At 30.4% G+C, this 21,079-nt stretch overlaps 1 protein-coding gene across 3 annotated transcripts in view; it reads right to left on the bottom strand.

The window, feature by feature from the left end:
- Positions 1-21,079, bottom strand: part of LOC139514429 (rap guanine nucleotide exchange factor 4-like) — a 113,917-nt gene that overhangs the window by 27,153 nt on the left and 65,685 nt on the right. For all 3 annotated transcript variants that reach the window (XM_071303698.1, XM_071303699.1, XM_071303700.1), the window contains 10 exons: positions 14,511-14,656; positions 11,084-11,160; positions 8,130-8,197; positions 5,313-5,391; positions 4,958-5,070; positions 3,531-3,619; positions 3,036-3,114; positions 2,457-2,607; positions 1,899-1,996; positions 1,474-1,610 (listed from right to left, as the gene is read on the bottom strand). In XM_071303698.1, the coding sequence (XP_071159799.1) occupies positions 1,474-1,610; positions 1,899-1,996; positions 2,457-2,607; positions 3,036-3,114; positions 3,531-3,619; positions 4,958-5,070; positions 5,313-5,391; positions 8,130-8,197; positions 11,084-11,160; positions 14,511-14,656 (1,037 nt within the window). The remainder of the gene's footprint in view (positions 1-1,473; positions 1,611-1,898; positions 1,997-2,456; positions 2,608-3,035; positions 3,115-3,530; positions 3,620-4,957; positions 5,071-5,312; positions 5,392-8,129; positions 8,198-11,083; positions 11,161-14,510; positions 14,657-21,079) is intronic.

Below are 21,079 nucleotides of genomic sequence, written 5' to 3'. Positions count from 1 at the left end.
CATATCAATGTGTATGGTGATATAGCAATAGAGATATCACATCCATCAGAGGGAAATAGAATATAGACAATAGAAATATCACACATACATCAGAGGGAAATATAATATAGACTGTCACAATAGAAATATCACAGACATCAGAGGAAAATAGAATATAGACAATAGAAATATCACATACATCAGATTAGAATAGATTATCAACAATAGAAATGGTGTATGTCACAGAGACAAACATACGAAAATAGAATATAGACAATAAAAATTTGATATGTCATAGAGATATGAAAATAGAATATAGACAATAGAATTAGGGTATGTCAAAGAGGCAAACATAGAATGGGATATGTCAAAGAGACAAAACCATGAAAATAGAATATAGACAATAGAAATGGGATATGTCAAAGAGACAAAAATATGAAAATAGAACATAGGCAATAGAAATGAGTATGTCAAAGAGACAAAAATATGAAAATAGAAGAGACAACAACTTAATAAAAAAAAGTTTTACTAGATATACAATACAAATTATGGAGCACTGACTGTGATAATTATTTTTCTGCATTAAGGAATGCTAATGTATACAGTTGCTTTTTATTTGTTAAGAGCTTTTGATTTTGCCATGTATTTTCTGTGGAGTCAAGTATTTGGGGTTATTAAAATCATCATATTGAAGTATTTACACTCAAAATGAGTTCCTGACAGAAAAAAAAGATGATGAAGAAGAAAAACATCAAAAACATTACCATTAAAAACAAACCAAACAAAAATACATATACATATACATGAAAAAATAAATGCATTTGAAAAATAAAAAAAAAAACATAAAAAAAATATTTATTTAGGACCAATATAAAAACATATGAAAACATATATTTGGGCCGAACATATGAAAACATATGTTTAGGCCAAACATATGAAAACATATGTTTAGGTCTGGGATGAAAACATATGAAAAACATATGTTTATAAAAAACATATGAAAAACATATGTTTTTCATATGTTTACATGCATGAAAAACATGTTTTTCATATGATTTTAGAAACATATGTTTTTCATATGTTTAACATATGTTTTTCATATGATCAAAAACATATGTTTTCATGTCGGGCCTAAACATATGTTTACATATGTTTTCAAACATATGAAAAACATATGTTAAACATATGAAAACATATGTCGCAATTTTTCCTATGTAAGTGGGGCATAAGATTAGGGGCATAAGAAACCAACCATTTTTATGTAGTGTACAGACAAAATCAAAACCATCTTTTTTCAAATGAAAGTTTTGACAACATCATATGGTATATGTTTTAGCTGATTGAGTAAAATGCAGATTTATTGGTAATATATGAATAGAATGAAAATGGCAATTAACATTAAAACCAACCTATAGTTTATCAATTAACTTACCACACATTAATGCAACGATTGAGACAAAAAACAACCAACCATGTATTGACATGTAAACTTACTTTCATCGTCTGGTTTGATTGGCTGCCTCAGATTGGGTAAAGTTGATTGGTCCACAGATGTACTTTTCTTTGTTACTAAGACACTTGATGGTGAGAATTTTCTTTTGATAATAGGCCTATCTTCTATTGGAGATTTTCTAAAGAGAAAGATTAAATATCAAGAGTTTAAACAATATACAATGTTTTCTGGTACTTCCAATTATTCTTCCAATAGAAAATTAACAACCTGAACCATTATTTATCAAATGTTTTGATTTTAAAGAATGTTAAAGAAATTTGCCTTTTATACATCAGCAAACTTTACAATTTTTAGTTTTGAAAAATAAAAAATTTTGTGCAGACAGGAAAAGGTGGAAATGTTAGAAGCATGATGACTTGATTGACTTTCAGTTGATCTTCATTAGTTGGTTTATCTTATGACTTACTTATCAGCAATATACTGTAGAATAGATTTGATGAGATGTAATTCTTGTGACAGTGACTGGAGGACCAATATATCCTTCTCTACTGCACTCTGTAATTCCTACAAAATACATATTATGCATATGATTATACAAAAATATTTAGTGCAAGTCCTCTATTTTCTCAATTAACTCTAGACATAGACACAATGAATTAATAGGATGTATATGGCTCTATTAAATGTGCATATATTTTGCCTATATCTATAGATTATGGCATCAGTGTCTAAAACAATTTGTTTCTCTCATCTTTAAACATAAAGGTTTTCAATTTCATTATATTGTGCTTTGATAACACTCCCAAGTATTTTTAGTTGTTTTTATAAAATGGAGAACAGTGTTAAAATAAGTGCTGTTTTACTTATTAATTACAATTATCTGTTGTAACAAAATCTCTTAGCTTCTTCACTATCCTTATTCATTCTTATTACTGTTTATGGCACTTCATCAGTTCACTACATAACTTGGTTTACATTTTATGTGCAGTTTCAAAAAAATTGAATGCTACTTGACAGTATTTACCTCTAAGAAAGCTTTGATGGTCTTCTCTCCTTTGAACACAGATGGTCCTATTGAAAACCACTCATGTACAAACTGTATGACTGATCGTCTTTGTGTTAGGGCATATGAGGCACTCTCTTCATCACAGTTTACATAAGATTTGGCATGGTAACTGTTACTGGTTAAGGTAATAATGTCTGGTACAGATCTGATGGTTTACATTTAGCATAAAATACATCATATATTTCCAATTAACTAAACAAACTACTAGATCCCTCATTTGAATAGATGTAAAAAAGCTCATGCTAGGGTATCTTTTGGATGAATAATAATATATAATAGAAATTGCACAGTGGCACTATATAAGAAAGATAGCGAACATTTTATTGTAATCCATTCACAGAAGTTTAATAAAAGTTGGCAAAAATCTTTTGAAAACAAAACTTTTTTAATATTTAGAAATAAAAAGAGTGTAAGGATCTCCTGAAGCTATAGCACCAAATAATACTTTGTTTATAAATCTTTGAATATGTAATGGATATGAAATACCATAATTACCCCACTACAACACTGAATAGAACTTATTCTTTGAAAGGATACTGTGACAGCAATGCTGCACACAATTTGTTTGTTGGCATAAATATCACATGTGTCCTGAGAAAATCTACTAGGAAAAAATCTGAAAAAAAAAGAAAAAATTATATAAATTGTGGTGAATTTCTAATTCAAAGGTCATAAACCGGCCAAATTTGGCAAATATCCATTATCATTAATAAAAACAAAATTTGTAAGTATGTTTTGAAAATCTATTTGTCACAATGACATCTTTCCATAAAACAAATAACATTAGAATTATATTTTCCGTCATATTTGATCTATACTATATCTCAAAGTCTGTCACAAGAAAATCAGGTTTTTTACTTCTTCCTGCTATTATATATAAGCACAAAAAACTTTTTATAAGTAAAGCTACACTTCATCACTTTTACTTTTTCATTAGAAATCATTATGATGTATGATTGTCTTCAGAAAAAACTGTTACAAATATTTCATTTTTACTTTTCCAAACAATCTTATCCCTCTTGTAACATGTACCTGATGGATCTTCATTTTTATTTTCTGCGAGTCTGGTCTCAAGTAAATATTCTAACATTTTCTCTGCTGTACCAGCCATGACAGAATACCTATACAAAATATCCAAAGTAATCTTATAAAGAGATTATCATACAATATGCCATTTTTATCATTGGAAGCATGTTTTGACAAATGACTTTCAATTTTTTACATTGAGGAAATTAATGGTTTATGAATATAAACTATGGATTCGTTAATAGTATTAATTAGATACCAATTTTGGTGAATCACAAATTCAAATGTTTATACAAATTACAAATTTACTATCAGGATGTATGCAGAACCTGGCTAAACAACGAAAATTCCAATTCCACATAAATGCATATTTTTCAGCAATCAATGAAAATTGGTAATAGGAAAAAAAATGAATCCTCAGAAGTGTTTTTTTTATATATATACTTTACATTTTAAATCATACATCTCCAATCCATATCACTCACGTTATATATATACTTTACATTTTAAATCATACATCTCCAATCCATATCACTCACGTTATATATATACTTTACATTTTAAATCATACATCTCCAATCCATATCATTCAGGTTATATATATACTTTACATTTTAAATCAAACATCTCCAATCCCTATCACTCACGTTATATATATACTTTACATTTTAAATCATACATCTCCAATCCATATCACTCACGTTATATATATACTTTACATTTTAAATCAAACATCTCCAATCCCTATCACTCACGTTATATATATACTTTACATTTTAAATCATACATCTCCAATCCCTATCACTCACGTTATATATATACTTTACATTTTAAATCATACATCTCCAATCCATATCACTCACGTTATAAATGTTGTGTACAAGATGTAAGTTTGTACAAATTATGATTTGTACAAGGTTTTTTGTACAAGTTATAAGTGTTTTGGCACATGCCTTCTTGTACCAGGTGATACATGTTTATCTTCTAGAATGTACTAGTTTAATGTTTTAAATTCAAATTTATATACTTCAACCTTACATTTAGTGCTATTCTCCTTGCCCTCAAACTGGTAATGAGGATACCTGAATGGTTTGAATTCTAATTTTATTTTTCTCCTGATACCATATTCATTTCCATAAAAAGTCTTTTTGCGGTCTTATAATGTGTTTTGTATCAATGCTCAGTATTAGATTGTATCATATAGTTGTGAAAATATTACAGAAATATGCGAAACAAAAGACTGTGTGCTTGCATCATCCATTTGTGTTTAGCAGTCCATAAATCACTGATAACTTGTACAAATAATCTGTACAAATTATAATTTGTACAATATTACAACTTGTACACAACATATATATACTTTACATTTTAAACCATACATCTCCAATCCATATCATTCACGTTAAGCAATAAATACATTAAAGAGTACTTACTTGAAGTGTGACTGAATTGTTCCATCAGGATTAGGGGTGTTTGTCGGTATTTTCTCCAATACCAAAACATCCTGTCCATGTTCTTTTAATCTTACGGTATTGGCTTCTACATCCTAAAAAAATATCAATGATAATCATATATATCTTAGAGCAGTTCTCTTCATAGGAAATCTAGGAAATATTGCTCTTTTATTACCGTTGGTTTATCATCATCATTCATTTGTTGTACGACTTATTGCTAATGATATACCGATTTGTTACCAGCAGAGAATGACTATTAATTTTATGTCCCTCCTCATATCTAGCTCATATCAACTTGTTCTTTTCATTATAACTTTCTGATAGTATTACATACCCTTAATATTCTGTTGAAGTCATCTTTATCTACACGTAAAAAATGACAGTTGTCTTCTCTCAGGACTATGGTAGCTGCCCTGTAGAAAAAAGGAATAAATTAAGGAGACGTAATAACAGTGAAATAATCTAGGAAGTCAATTTTAAGGTTAATAGATAGATTGCTTTTGAACTAATCTGAGTTTGAGTTATCTCCCTTGGCCCCTATGTTGAAAAGACAAACTAGTTGATCTAATTATTTGACAAAAAAAATCAAACAAACGGTAGCAGCCAGTCTAAAACAAGATTGTGTCCATAGTACACGGATGCCCCATCCGCACTATAATTTTCTATGTTCAGTGGACCGTGAAAATGGCATAAAATCTCTAATTTGGCATTAAAATTAGAAAGATCATATCATAGGAAACATGTGTAGCAAGTTTCAAGTTGATTGGACTTCAACTTCATCAAAAACTATCTTGACCAAAAACTTTAACCTGAAGCGTGACATACGGACGAATGGCCGGACGAAAGAATGAATGGACGGACGCACAGACCAGAAAACACAATGCCTATAAATGGGGCATAAAAAATGAGGCATAAAAATATCTGTACTAGATGGTAGCGATGAAAGCTCAAACAAATGAAAATTGTTCAGTAAATTTTTTTTTTTAAAGCCATCTATTAGTGTTACAAGTTGAATTTGGTAGATTTATGTTTATATGCATTTGTGCACATTGCCTTTAACATGACAGGACAAGAAATAACTCATTACTTTAACTGAAACTACTTGTAAAATTAGTTCACATGAGATGGCTAGTTTATGCCTTTTTAAACTTTTATGATGATTCTTATTTCAAAATCATAAATGACATACAAAGCCTAGTAACATATATGCAGTTGGTGTAAAAATAGCCTGATAAATTGTTAATCTCTTTACAAGGTTAACAGCATGGAGATGATCTCATCAATATTTTGTTAAAAGGTTAAAAATATTTTAACCAAAAAACAAATATTTTAAAAGTTTAAATCTCAAATTATCGATTGCTTCTTTTCAAAATGAAATTCATATAACACAACACAGCATGTTTTTAATAAAGGAATGACATTCTTTTTTAAACACTTATATCATTATTATGGTGATCAAAATATAATGCAATATAGGTTCACACGTATAAAGGGGGAAATCTTTTTGAACTAAAACAACAAAGTGAAACATTAAAAGCACAATTGTTTTACACACGCTTCACAAATTCTTTACCAGTTTATCAGTTTGTAGAGGTGAATTCAAACAGAGGTTGGATTAAAAACTTTTTAGCAATTGATATATGTTTTTTGAAAGAATTGTTTTGTGAAAGAATTGTTTTGTGAAAGGACATTATTAGATAAATTTGCAAGTTTAAGATGACCCCAAGCAATGGTTGGTGATAAATATGTTATTTTTTACATTTAATAAAGATGCTTGATCATTTGGGTCTTTTGTCAAAGGGGTTTGTGTTTTGCTAATGTCTTTATTGTGAAATAAATAATGGAAGTAAAATCAATTGTAATTAAACAGATATATCAAGTTCAGATGGGTTATTTGCGAAAAAAATACTGGTTTGAAAAGAGAATTTCCTTTACCTATTTGTTTAGGAAATTTCAAGTTGTCTTGTTATTTCAATTCATAATACATTTGGGGATAAATATTCTTATAGATATCTAATTAATTATTTAAAGCAATAATTTGCAATCATCATTGCATGTAACAATTATCAATATTGTTAGGGGACAAATGTCAACTAAATTAGAATCTAAAATTTCAAAGCATTCTATTCTATTGAGCTGATTCTACTAAATTATCATTATTGATAAACACGAATGTCAAAATTTTTGTGTATACATTAACTTTACAGATTGCTTTTAAAGGTGTATTTGTATTGTTTTAGCCTTCCATTTGAAAGTTAGTGCTATTGTCTTGTGTTTGCGCTTTTGTTATTAATACTTTTTACTTTCTTAATTATGCCAAGAATATTATGTAGCTGTGAAAACAATGCCAGGATCTCTTTTGTTTTTGAAACTATATTCATTGTTTTGGTACATCTTTTGACCAAAACAGAATAAAAGTACTGGAATACAAAAAAAAATATTGCTTTTTGTACTTTTTAATTCTCAGGGAAGAGGTTAAGTTGTTTGTAGCTTAATTATTATTTCAAATATATAAAACAAGACTGCAGTTAGTGCAAAGGACACATTATGAACTTTTTTTGGCTGATGATTAGTAAAGCAATCATCAACCAATGTATTTAGTGCAAAACTAAAAGATTTAAATAAAAGGTGTACTTAAAAACGGACTGAGCAATTAATTGTGTCCTTAAAGTGAGTCCAATTACTTAGCCTATTCATCATAACAAACAGACTAATTGACCCAAATGTAGTTAAGAATTGGTTCATTTAAATAACAATCAATAATGGAACTGACTTCAACATCGTCCAGATTTAATGAATACAAAGTACAGTAAATGTTATTAACTGGAACAAACCTGTTTTTCTGAGTGTTTTCAAAAGAAAGGTACATTTGAAAGCTAACAATAGCAATAAAAGCTAGCAGAAACAACTAAAGTTATTCATGATTAACTGAATATTGAAAAGGTTTGAAAGTACCTCATGACAGCCCTTAATGAGAAAATTGATTGAATGGTGTTGAATGCAACCTTCAGCAATATTGGCTTTTTCATGGTGGTAGCTTTTCATGAGTGGAGGAAGCTGGGGTGTCGGGAGAAAACCAACAAACTTTTTTAACAAGAAAGGTAAAAAGGCATGAATAACCAGTTTTTATCAATACAATGTATAGAATTACCTTGGTGCATCATTCAGTAATGCTAATTTACCAAAATCATCTCCTTCATGTAATGTGCAGACCACACCCTGCAAGTAAAATAGACAGGTTTTTTTGTCACAATGTAAAATGTATGAAGAACTATGATAATTGTCACATTTAGTCCTAATTCTCTGCATCGTTTTGTTTTCATTGATTAATTAAAGACATATTAGGTTGTGCATCAAGGAGACAGCTGACTTGACAATAAATAAAGTTTCATTTCAAAGTTCAGACTTTTATTTCTATTCAAAGATGTATACCTGCAATTAATCAATGGCTGATATGACAAAAATAAAACAAGGTTAATTCAACCTAGTTTTTATGTTAATGATTTGTTTTTGTCTGGACAATAATTCCAAGCATGGTTGATTGTGTGGCTAGGGGCACCAATGAAATCCGGATTTTAATATCAATTTCTTTATAGTTTATTTTTTAATGCAATCATAATAAGCTGTCAAATCTCCCTTGATATTCCACAATTCCAGTCATAAATTGTCTTGATCATTATCAGCCATGAATAAAAGATGACATAGCTTAGGGAAAATGTCAGTGATCAAGTATCCCATTAACTTTAATATAGTAAAACATATATAGTTTAATCCCCCTCCCCCAAAAATCCTTTATAAAAAGATATTACTGTCTATCTAAAGATCTTTTATCTAAATGACATACCATATATTGACTTAAAATGACTATATATCTTTCTGAGTCTAACAGACCCATTATAAAAATTAATACATATAAGTATGCTTTTATGATCATAATAAAGATAAAAGTACAGGATATCTACAAACATAATAAAGATACAAATGACAGACACATATTATCAAATATATCTAGTAAAACACATTGATTCTTCCCAACATGTCCCACGTGTCACATTGACTATTACAATGATTTTTTCCCACATGTCGCATTGACCTTCCCCATGTATAGCATTGACTCATCCCAATATGTACACTCCACATGTGGCATTGACTATTTCCCACAAGTAATATTGACTATTCCCTACATGTTGCATTGACTATTCCCCACAAGTAATATTGACTATTCCCTACATGTTGCATTGACTATTCCCCACAAGTAATATTGACTATTCCCTACATGTTGCATTGACTATTTCCCACAAGTAATATTGACTATTCCCTACATGTTGCATTGACTATTCCCCACAAGTAATATTGACTATTCCCCACAAGTAATTATGACTATTCCCTACATGTTGCATTGACTATTCCCCACAAGTAATATTGACTATTCCCTACATGTTGCATTGACTATTCCCCACAAGTAATATTGACTATTCCCTACATGTTGCATTGACTATTCCCCACAAGTAATTATGACTATTCCCTACATGTTGCATTAACTATTTCCCACAAGTAATATTGACTATTCCCTACATGTTGCATTGACTATTTCCCACAAGTAATATTGACTATTCCCTACATGTTGCATTGACTATTCCCCACAGGTAATTATGACTATTCCCTACATGTTGCATTGACTATTTCCCACAAGTAATATTGACTATTCCCTACATGTTGCATTGACTATTCCCCACAAGTAATTATGACTATTCCCTACATGTTGCATTGACTATTTCCCACAAGTAATATTGACTATTCCCTACATGTTGCATTGACTATTCCCCACAAGTAATTATGATTATTATACTTCAGTGTGTTTTTTCTATATCAAAAGTAATGAAATAGTTGTGCTATTTCATTCCACAGAACCATTTGCCATTCAATAGTTTCAAAGACTATTGCCCCGGTGAATAGTTTCATAATCATCTTTCCCGTACTTTTTCATGCTTATTTTTCATTGGACGACAATGATGTCATTGACTACTCTGCTTGGTTACGTATGCTTTGCAACGTCAAACTCCCGCTAATATTGTAAACGGTGGGATCTGTTTGTGTTGATTGTAATTTCACTTATAAGAAGCAATCATAAAAAAGAAGAAAAAATCTTCATGGGGATTTTTTTAAAGATCTAAAATGTAGTACCTTATCCTTAATATGGGTTCGCTCTCCGTATATTAAAAGTGAATTTGCGTTTGGTGTATTTTAGCTAGAATTTGTTATAAGCACAGAAAGTTTAACACAAGCAAGTATTTCTAGTCTTGATTGAAATTAATGAAATATTTATTAATACAAAACGAATTATAAAAAAGTATAGTTCATCATGTGCATATAAAGTTATGTGATATTTTTGTTTTCTTGCAAATGATATATATACACTTTTAGAAAATTAGTTATTTGGTATATATATAAAATACTTAATGGCTGTGTTGTTCAGTATAATAAAACACCTAATGACTGGGTGTGCGGGTAATAGCAAGTTTGTTGTCCCTTCGCATACCAACTATTGCTCTCGGCTTTGCCTCGAGCAATAGTTGGTACCTCAGGGACAACAAACTTGCTATTACCCTCACACCCAGTCAATAGGTGTATACTATTCCATACATGTTGCATTGACTATTCCCCACAAGTAATATTGACTATTCCCTACATGTTGCATTGACTATTTCCCACAAGTAATATTGACTATTCCCTACATGTTGCATTGACTATTTCCCACAAGTAATATTGACTATTCCCTACATGTTGCATTGACTATTCCCCACAAGTAATTATGACTATTCCCTACATGTTGCATTGACTATTTCCCACAAGTAATATTGACTATTCCCTACATGTTGCATTGACTATTCCCCACAAGTAATTATGACTATTCCATACATGTTGCATTGACTATTCCCCACAAGTAATATGGACTATTCCCCACATGTAAGTTTGACTAATTATCATATGTTGCATTGACTATTCCATGCATGTTACATTGTCTTTCCCCCTTGTGTCCCAAGAACTACTCCCTACTTGTATCATTGCCATTGCCATATTTTTAGATTTACATGTGCTCCTTACCTTTCCATATATAACAACATTAACTGATCCTTTCAGTATGATATACCATGACTTCCCCTCATCTCCTTGATTAAATACTGGAAAAAAAATAAAAAATAATTCTTGTTAATTTTTCTGAAACTCTTATAAAACCTAACTCTTTAAATTAAGGATTAATACAGAGATATATTCCCTCTTTCTTGAATAGCCTATTGTAAGAACTATTTTTTTTTATCCAAAATAGTATACCAAATATAAATAGTCCATTGTGAGACCTATTCTGTAATCCAAAATAGTATACCAAATATAAATAGTCCATTGTAAGAACTATCCTTTTATTCATATTGTATACCAAATAATTTCAATAGTCTATTGTATACAAAATAATTTCAATAGTCTATTGTATGAAAAATATTTTATTCACACTTTTATACCAAATTTTAATTGTCCATTGTAAGAAATATCCTTTTTTCATAAATGTATACCAAATATCAAAAGTCCATTGTAAGAACTATCCTTTTATTTATATCGTATACCAAATATCAAAAATTCATTGCAAGAACTATCCTTTTATTAATATTGTATACCAAATAGTTCATTGTAAGAACTATCCTTTTTTTCATCAGTGTCTACCAAATATCAATAGTCAATTATAAGAACTATCCTTTTATTTATAATGTATACCAAATATCAAAAGTCCATTGTAAAAACTATCCTTTTATTTATAATGTATACCAAATATCAAAAGTCAATTGTAAGAACTATCCTTTTATTTATAATGTATACCAAATATCAAAAGTCAACTGTAAGTACTATCCTTTTTTCATAAGTGTATACCAAATATAAATTGTCTACTGTTATATTACTATCCTTCTATTCATAAATGTAAAGCCATAGGTTTTATGTAAGAGGGATTCTCTGTAGCCCAGTATTCTATGTAGTTCATGAACTATATCACTAGTTGGACAACAATGAGTGTGTGCGTTTGAACCTGCATGTAGCAGGTGTGTTCAACCACAATCTGAATTGACTTAAAAAATCACAAGAAAATGTTTGAATATCGAATCGGAATGTTGAAGACCACAACAAAAATTAGATAACAGAAACCTATATCAAGTCAACCCTAAAATAATGTGGACGACATGACCTATAAATCTATGTTATTCTCTCATCTTTTTCCACGTAACTTCCTTCCATTATGAAAGAAAACCTGATCACACATTTATTCTTTTTAAAATGTTAAATAAATAAGTTACCTACAGAGAATTTACCAATTATTTATAATATATCACACAGAACGAACTAATTTCAAAGATAATTATATGTATACTGAGGTCCAATTTAATTTTGTGTCACAAAGTATTTCTTACTGTATCAAAGGAAGAAAACAAATATTCATTTTCCAATATCACAATTATATTGTAACTTTTCAAATCTTCAAATTTAATTTTAAAACCAATTTCAAACATGTATATCACATTTTCTCGATAATACCACTTCGTACAAGGAATTCTTGAATTAGCATTAAATAGGCTGGTAATAAATATTCAATATCAATAAAAGTATATATAATAAATATAATCTTAACTAAGACATCATATTTTGACTTATACATGTGAATATATAAATTTAATTGAAAAATATACTTAAAAGAAGACATCTTAAGTTTTAATAACTCCAGAAAAAATTAATAACAAGTGTTACATTCATTTCATTTTTATATAATTTATAATAAATAGTATTTACCATTTATAAATATTCAAAAAGGATATTTTCAAAGAGAATTCTCATTAGCATTGTATAGAATATTACTTTTATGATCATCATATAACATTTTAACAAAAGTTTATGGTTACACATTTCTATATTACTATAAGAGTGCACACGCTGAAATGTCTCGCCTTCTTTACTAATCATTAATATATTATGTTGATAGTCCTAAATATAAAGCTTTATTACAACTGTCACATAAACTCAGCATTAACCAAGAAAACTAAACACTGATTAATGAACCATGAAAATAAGGTCAAGGTCAGATGTACCATGAGACATGTACAGCTAACAATTCATCCATACAACAAATATAGTTGACCTATTGCTTATAAATTAAGAAAAACAGACCAAAACACAAATACTTAACACTTAATTAGCAATAAACCGTGAAAATGAAGTCAAGGTTAAATAAAACCTACGCGACTGACATATAGATCATCAAATATTTCCATACACCAAATATAGTTGACCTATTGCATATAGTATTAGAACAATAGACCAAAACTCAAAAACTAAACTTTGACCACTAAACCATGAAAATGAGGTCAATGTCAGATGACACCTGCCAGCCAGACATGTACACCTTACAATCATTGCATACACCAAATATAGGACACCTATTGCATATAGTATAAGAAAAACAGACCAAAACACAAAAACTTAACTATAACCACTGGACCATGAAAATGAGGCCAACGTCAGATGACACCTGCCAGTTGGACATGTACACCTTACAGTCCTTCCATACAGCGAATATACTAGACCTATTGCTTATAGTATCTGAGATATGGACTTGACCACCAAAACTTAACCTTAATCACTGATCCATGAAATGAGGTCGAGGTCAAGTGAAAACTGTCTAACAGGCATGAGGACCTTGCAAGGTACACACATACCAAATATAGTTATCCTATTACTTATAATAAGAGAGAAAATAACATTACAAAAAATCTTAACTTTTTTTCCAAGTAGTCACTGAACCATAAAAATGAGGTCAAGGACATTGGACATGTGACTGACGGAAACTTTGTAACATGAGGCATCTATATACAAAGTATGAAGCATCCAGGTCTTCCATCTTCCAAAATATCAAGCTTTTAAGAAGTTAACTAACACCGACGCTGCCAGATCACTATCCCTATGTCGAGCTTTCTGCAACAAAAGTTGCAGGCTCGACAAAAATGTAGAACAAATTTACAAAAGAAAACCTTAACAGTAATATGAGTCACATTACAAAGTGGAGTGAGAGAACAAATAAATTGAGTTTGAATAATAAACTTTTGTGGTTCACAATATGAAGTCGTCTATCTGTTCCATTATTGCGAGTAACATTTATAATTTGAGTTCCAGCCTTTAATTGAAATCTAGAATTGAGCAAACAAAAACAAACACATGTTTTATGTGCCTGTCCCAGGTCAGGGGTCTGTTATTCAGTGGTTTTTGTTGATAGCTGTCAGTCATATTTGCCCTATGTTTATATAAACTTTTTTCATTACTCAAACCCTTGGTTGTCTTTTTTGAATAACATTTCATTTTTTATGCAGGTTTTTTTTTCTTAATGTATGGAATTTGCTCATTGCTGAAGGTCATACAGTAACCTATAGTTGCTTATATGCAAATTCCTTTAGAATTCAGTGGATGTTGTGTTAAAACATTTCCTTGCTGTTAAACTTACACACAGTGCCAGCTTTTTCATGAGATTCAAAGATAAGAACACTAGCTAGTTCTTTCTTGACCATCGTAGATAAATGTGATAGTGCTTTGATGTGCAGTAGTTCTTCATAGATGATCTCCAAATCTTCACAGGTTCTATCATGAGGACTGAAAAAAGCAAGATTAATAATGACAGCTACTGAGAAGTTAATTAGGATTACACAACAAACTGGAAAATTGAAATGAACCAATTTCATGACATAAAATAGCAGCTAACATGCATGTATATATATATATATAAGAGGAGAAGACTTGAAGAAATGAAGATGAGATTTATGAAGAAATGAAAAAAGAAAATGAACATAAAGATGAACATATAGCGGAGCACTTAAATGGTAGGTAACGCATTGATGATGATGCAATTTTCAAACTGACAGCAGATTTGAAAATACACAATTTCTTATATGTTTAATTTTTTTTCTTAATTTAAGTTTGTTTCTCTCCCCTTAAGGCAGCAACCATTTGATTTTCTGGGGGGGGGGCTATGGTTTTTTTTGGAAAAAAAAGTTTGTTTCCAGTTTTTGGAGAAAAAAATAATTTGTTTTTGATTCTGAGAAAAAAAAATTGTTTGTTTCACCCTCAGCTGCCACTATATGTAATGCTAAAATTGAAAGAAAAAAATTGTTTTCGACTTGTTGCGAAAAAAATAGATTGTTTTTCGCCGCAGGTGAAAAAAAAAGTTTGCACAGAAAAAAAAACCATAGCCCCCCACAGAAAATCAAATGGTTGCTGCCTAAACCTACATGATGCTGTTTTATAAACTTATCTAATTTGGGGGATTATTGCCTTTGCTAAAATCTAATGACAATGATGACATTTACCAAATGCCATCTTACATCACAAGAAGGTCAATCTTCAATTAACTTGATCTAAGTTCATCACTACATTTTCACCAGAATGCTTCTACATCCCTGATGGCCAACCCTTCAGACATCCATAGTAACAGGACAGATCTTAGAGACAATTACAAAATTAATGCTGAAGACAGTCTGCAGTAGACAATTTGTGATTGCTAATCTTAACTCCATCTTAAACCCACTGTTGACTATAAATAATGTACAATGAAGAAAACTCTTTGCAAGATCTATTGGAGGAATTGATCTGATATCTCACAATCCTTGACAGAACACTTAAATGCTCAAATAGGCCAATCTATGGAACATGTTTGTAATGATATTAGTTATCTGAAGTAAATAAACACCCATTACTATGTTATTAGACTAGTAATGAATGCTATACTTAAGATAAATATTTGATTGGGACTTATTAGGTATTATATCACTGTAGTGCTATATTCCCCTCTGTACAATCATAACACTATTTATTGGTGACAATGTTTTACTGTTATACAAAACTGTAGTTCAGGCTTATAATGTACATGTCTTGATAAATTCAATTAAAGCTACAGTCAAACCTTTATATAGATTGAGGTTACTCTTGGGACCAGAGAAAACTGATCTTATGTAAGGAAGATGACCTTGAAGGTCCATAATACTTAGAAATTACTACAGTGAAAAAAGAAAAGGGCAACCTGACAAGACAAGTTTTCTCTTTCTAGAGGTGACCTTGAGCTAAGCAAGTTTTGCTGTATATATATGTACACATTTTCTTAGTTACAATTCATCTCCAGTATATATGAACATTACTATGAATTAATAAAAGAGTGTTACATAATTTTCACTAATAATGTGTTAATTAATGTTTTATGATGAGTTAAGCCTTCCAATTGATATTTTTACTTGCACTTTTCTATGTTGGGATGTTATACTATTGTTTCAGAAAAAGGGAGAAGGTTTGGTACAATCCCCCTGCAAATGTTTGCACCTGTCCTGTCAGGAATCTGATGTACAGTAGTTGTCTTTTGTTTATGTAATTTATAAGTGTTTCTCATTTCTCGTTTTTTTATATAGATTTAAATAGACCGTTGGTTTTCCTGTTTGAATGGTTTTACACTAGTAATTTTGGGGCCCTTTATAGCTTGTTGTTCGGCGTGAGCAAAGGCTCAGTGTTGAAGGCTGTACATTGACCTACAATGGTTTACTTTTATAAATTGTTATTTAGATGGAGAGTTGTCTCATTGGCACTGACATACCACATCTTCCTATATCTACTTTCTTCTTTTGAATAGTTCAATTAAGTCTCTACAGTGATATAAATTAATCATGAGAAAAAAAACAATAGGTCAAGAAATCAATTACAATCAAATTCTTACAAATTGCAGGGTAAAATCTAGAGGAAGTCAAATCAAGATGTCAAGTAAAAGAGAATGAAAATTTATGAGTATGGCCTTCAATGGTATTACTGGTAAAAGAAATTGCGAGGTTTTGATTTACTTTAATCATTCTAATGAACTTGTAGTCTGTACGATTTACTGATCAATGATTGAAATAAGAATGAATAAGTGAAACTGCGAGCTACTGCTCACTGATGATACTCCCGCCGCAAGTGGATATATATTAATTGTGTAAAAATATGCAAGTGTTCGGTAAACAGGAAGTTGTCGAGTGATGAATCTGAAAACGCATCACACGGTATAGCTGACTTATATTAAACCTTAAACCAAATTTCAGAAATCCTTGTATTGTAGTTCCTGAGAAAAATGTGACGAAAAATTTTCAACTTAGCTATCATGTGTAAAATCAAACAAGTGTTTCGGTAAACAGGAAGTTGTTGAGTGATGACTCTGAAAACGCATCACACGGTATAGCTGACTTATATCGAGCCTGAAACCAAATTTCAGAAATCCTGGTAGTGTAGTTCCTGAGAAAAATGTGACAAAAAATATTCATGGGACAGACGGACTGACTGACAGACTGACGGACTGATGGACTGACGGACTGACAGAAGGACAGACAGAGGTAAAACAGTATACGGTTTACCCCCCTTTTTTCAAAGCGGGGGTATAAATTACATGATATGAAGGTTGACTTAAGATTATAAAGATCAAATATGTGCCTAATGTAGTCTGAAAATTGTTTCTTATACCCTACATACTTGGCCTTCAACATACTGTAATTAAAAATTTTTTTTAAATCTGCTTTATCATCCTAATAAACTTATAGTTGGTACAATTTTCCGACTTAATCTAGAAATGAAGGTCGACTAATGGCTGAAGATTGGAAAGATCAAATATGCTTGTTATATAGTCTGTAATAATTTGCTGCTATTACCCCACATATGTGACTTTCAATGAATAGATATAGTGTGATCAGCATATAGCATAGAATTACATTTCAACCTTTGCTATATGGATGGTCTATGACTTGCAGTCTGAAGTAAGCTTTTGTTAAATTCGTTGAAAGTGTTGCATTAACTTTGGGTTAAAGCACAGCAATAAAAGTGAAATTATGTAACTTAAGCATATACTGAAAAACATGAATAAAAGATAAATCCCCTGACATAAGTCAACTAACTGTAGGACACATTAAGCAAGATAAAAAGTCAATTAAAGATTCCTTTAAAAATCGTGTAGAACTTCATATGACATGTTATCATAACAAAATTCTATTACATTTTTTATATTAAAACAGGCCATTATACCAATTTTGAACAAACTACATCACCAGATAAATAAGATAAAACACTAAATTAGCAAAAGTAAATAAGCAATAAATCATTAATAATAATCTGCTAAAAAATCAAGTCTTATATGAGTAAAATATATTCAACAATGTGTATAGTAAGATTTAGTTCACTACTTATTACTAGACGTGTTAAATAAATGAATACTTCTCACAAACAAAAAAGGAGACTTGAGAGACAAGAAACATTTTAAAGGGGTCGTCACAAAAGAAGTCATGATTTTTTTCTATTGATAACATAATTTATTATAATTCATTACATTAACCCAAATGAAACATTTTAAAGTAAGGATTTTATTATTTTCTGTCGATTAAATTGTGCCCTCTTTCTACCAAACCAGTGTTTTTCTGTGAGTGCCGTGGAAAATAAATTAAAATCTGATAATAAATGGTTATTTGTTGTATATTTATGTTATTATATCACAGAACACACACAAAAATTGAAATTTAAGTTAAAAAATAATGATAAGATTTTTAGAAAAAAGGAAGGGAGCTAATTTAAACATATACCAGTAAAAATCGTCATTTCAAATTTCTTTCAACAAGTCTATATATTTTGCATTTTAGTGTAATGAAATAATGAATAACGTTAATTACATATATCTGAAGGAATATATAAAAAACTGAATCATCTGTCAAGAAAAGTGAAATTAGAGACAAACACAGAGAAAAAAAAAAAGGATGACTAATTATAATCAACACGTGAAAGCTTAAGATCAAATCTCTTCTTTTTTTTTAATCTTGTTTCCTTTTCATTCATCAGTTTTCGTGTTAATTCTAAAATTTCTTTTCAACACTTCTGCGACTTTAAGAAACCAACCTATACTTTTTTTTACACAATTGTTAATATAAATAGATATTATTAAAGTAATTGATAAAAAAAATGGTTTGTTTTGTTTAGAAATGAAATAGAAAAAAATCAAACGGCTGGACATGAGATACGTCTCGAGTAGACCAACAACAAGTTGCGGTTATTAGACTCAAATCCCCGCTGTTGAAGCTGTCGCTGATTTGATTAATGAAAACGCATCCGGGAATGAGAAGTCTTATGCAAATGAGTCCCAAGAGAACCAACCATCAACTTCCTCACAGAGTAGTTGTCCGTCCATGTATTCATTAATCAATCGCCCATCCACTTCTTTCAGTACACATGATCATCGTGACAGAGCTGCTGCAGTGTTAACCTCTGAAGATGATGATCTAACACCGCCTCCGAAAAAAAATAAAACTGATAACAAAAGGGAAGGGAAAACAGCCGAGCACCATGGAACTTGTCCGCAAAAAAACAGTTGGCTTATGACCAATTTATAAGAAAAGCAAGTGCCAAAAATTTTGAATGCTTTAATGGCATCGACTCAGAATCTGATTCTGATTCCAATTAAAATAAACAAAATATACTAGTATATGACTCGTTTGTTTTTGTTAATATATCGCTATGTCAGACGTTCAAATTCATGATATGTACTTTGAGTTTTTTTCTCTGAACTGCAAATCATTATCATTGAGTGAGGTAGCAATGGAGGTATTTTAGGAGTAAGAACTCCCCATTTTTTCCATTTTTTAAAAATCATTAAATTATGTGAACGTTTCGTGGTGTTCCAGGTTATGGATTCCGCTTATCAAATTGGTTGGATATGCCCTTAGATAGCAATGATAAAAGTTGTTATTGTAACGTGTAAATCAATAATAATTATTTTATTTTTTTGAGATGGTCCCTAATTTTAATGTCTCAACTATAGACTTTCGACTCTCAATTGTCAACAATAGTTATTTATCTAACATGTCTGCTTATACCTGTCTCTCCAGATATATGTTTTTGGCAAACAGGAAGTATAAAATCAACGTAAAACTGAAAATCTAAAACACTGTATGTATGGTAAGACCAGTTGAAGCTTGATCTATAACCAGAAGCTATGACTTGTACTTGCTGATCTAAATTTTACCAAATCGTTATATACATGCATGACATTAAAGGCATTGAAAACATCTCAGACAGTGTGGTATTACCAGACAAAGCTTGGTAGAATGTGCTATATTTCAAAAAGCTTTCTCTTGTCAGAAGTTTCTAATAAAATGCCACAGAATTGTGTTACAGACAGATTGTGGTAAACTTTAGAGATGGGTATACTTATGGAAGGATGACTGCCAATTCAGGATGACATGATTTAATATGAGGTCAAAATATTGAATCCTGGTTCTAAAGCAGACAAAATGAGACTGTATTATAAGTGTTATTTATAGAAACATTGTAAGGGTCACCCTAAATGTATTATTGTAATTTTGAGTTAATAAATCTTTGCTCTTACTAAAGTAAATGTTAGGTGCTTAGCAGGCAACATTAGTCTTTGGTCTTGGTCTCATCCAAACAGAGACCAAACCCACAAATTCCCACTGTCCAAGCTAACTTGCTACCATGAGACCTGAGCAAGGTCATGCAAAGATAATCATAAATAAATAGAAACTTTTTAAACCTTGAACTACTCAGTTGAAAATTTAAACATTGGTAAAACAAATAATCAAAACATCAACTTAGTTAAGTATATCATATAGTAAGATGTAGGGCTAAGGTTAGTACGTGTATGTCATTCTTTTGAACTATTACTTTCAGATACTGTACCTTCCAGTTGTATGATAATTTACCCAATTAAGGAAGATTCATGGTATACCGCCATCTTGGATTGAACAATCACAGTAAAAAATCGGTCTAGTTATTTGCCTAAATCTGCAAATTTGAAGACAGATTTGCAATTTATTGGTTAGACTGTTTAATAATATAAAGAAAACTTGGCAATTTATTGTATAATTCAAAATATTTAAACAAATATAATTTTTCTTGCTTTTAGAATCATTTTTTTCAAACGAGCCATTTAAGGGAAGATAACTCTTTTAGTAAAAAATTTATACTGGACAGATAGGGAATTTTTTTCTTTTTACTTGTAGCAAGAAAACA

The sequence above is a fragment of the Mytilus edulis genome, chromosome 3, assembly GCF_963676685.1.
Source record: "Mytilus edulis chromosome 3, xbMytEdul2.2, whole genome shotgun sequence".
NCBI lineage: Eukaryota > Metazoa > Mollusca > Bivalvia > Mytilida > Mytilidae > Mytilus > Mytilus edulis.
The sequence above is the reverse complement of the archived record's forward strand: the minus strand, read 5'-3'. Positions and strand labels throughout refer to the sequence as shown.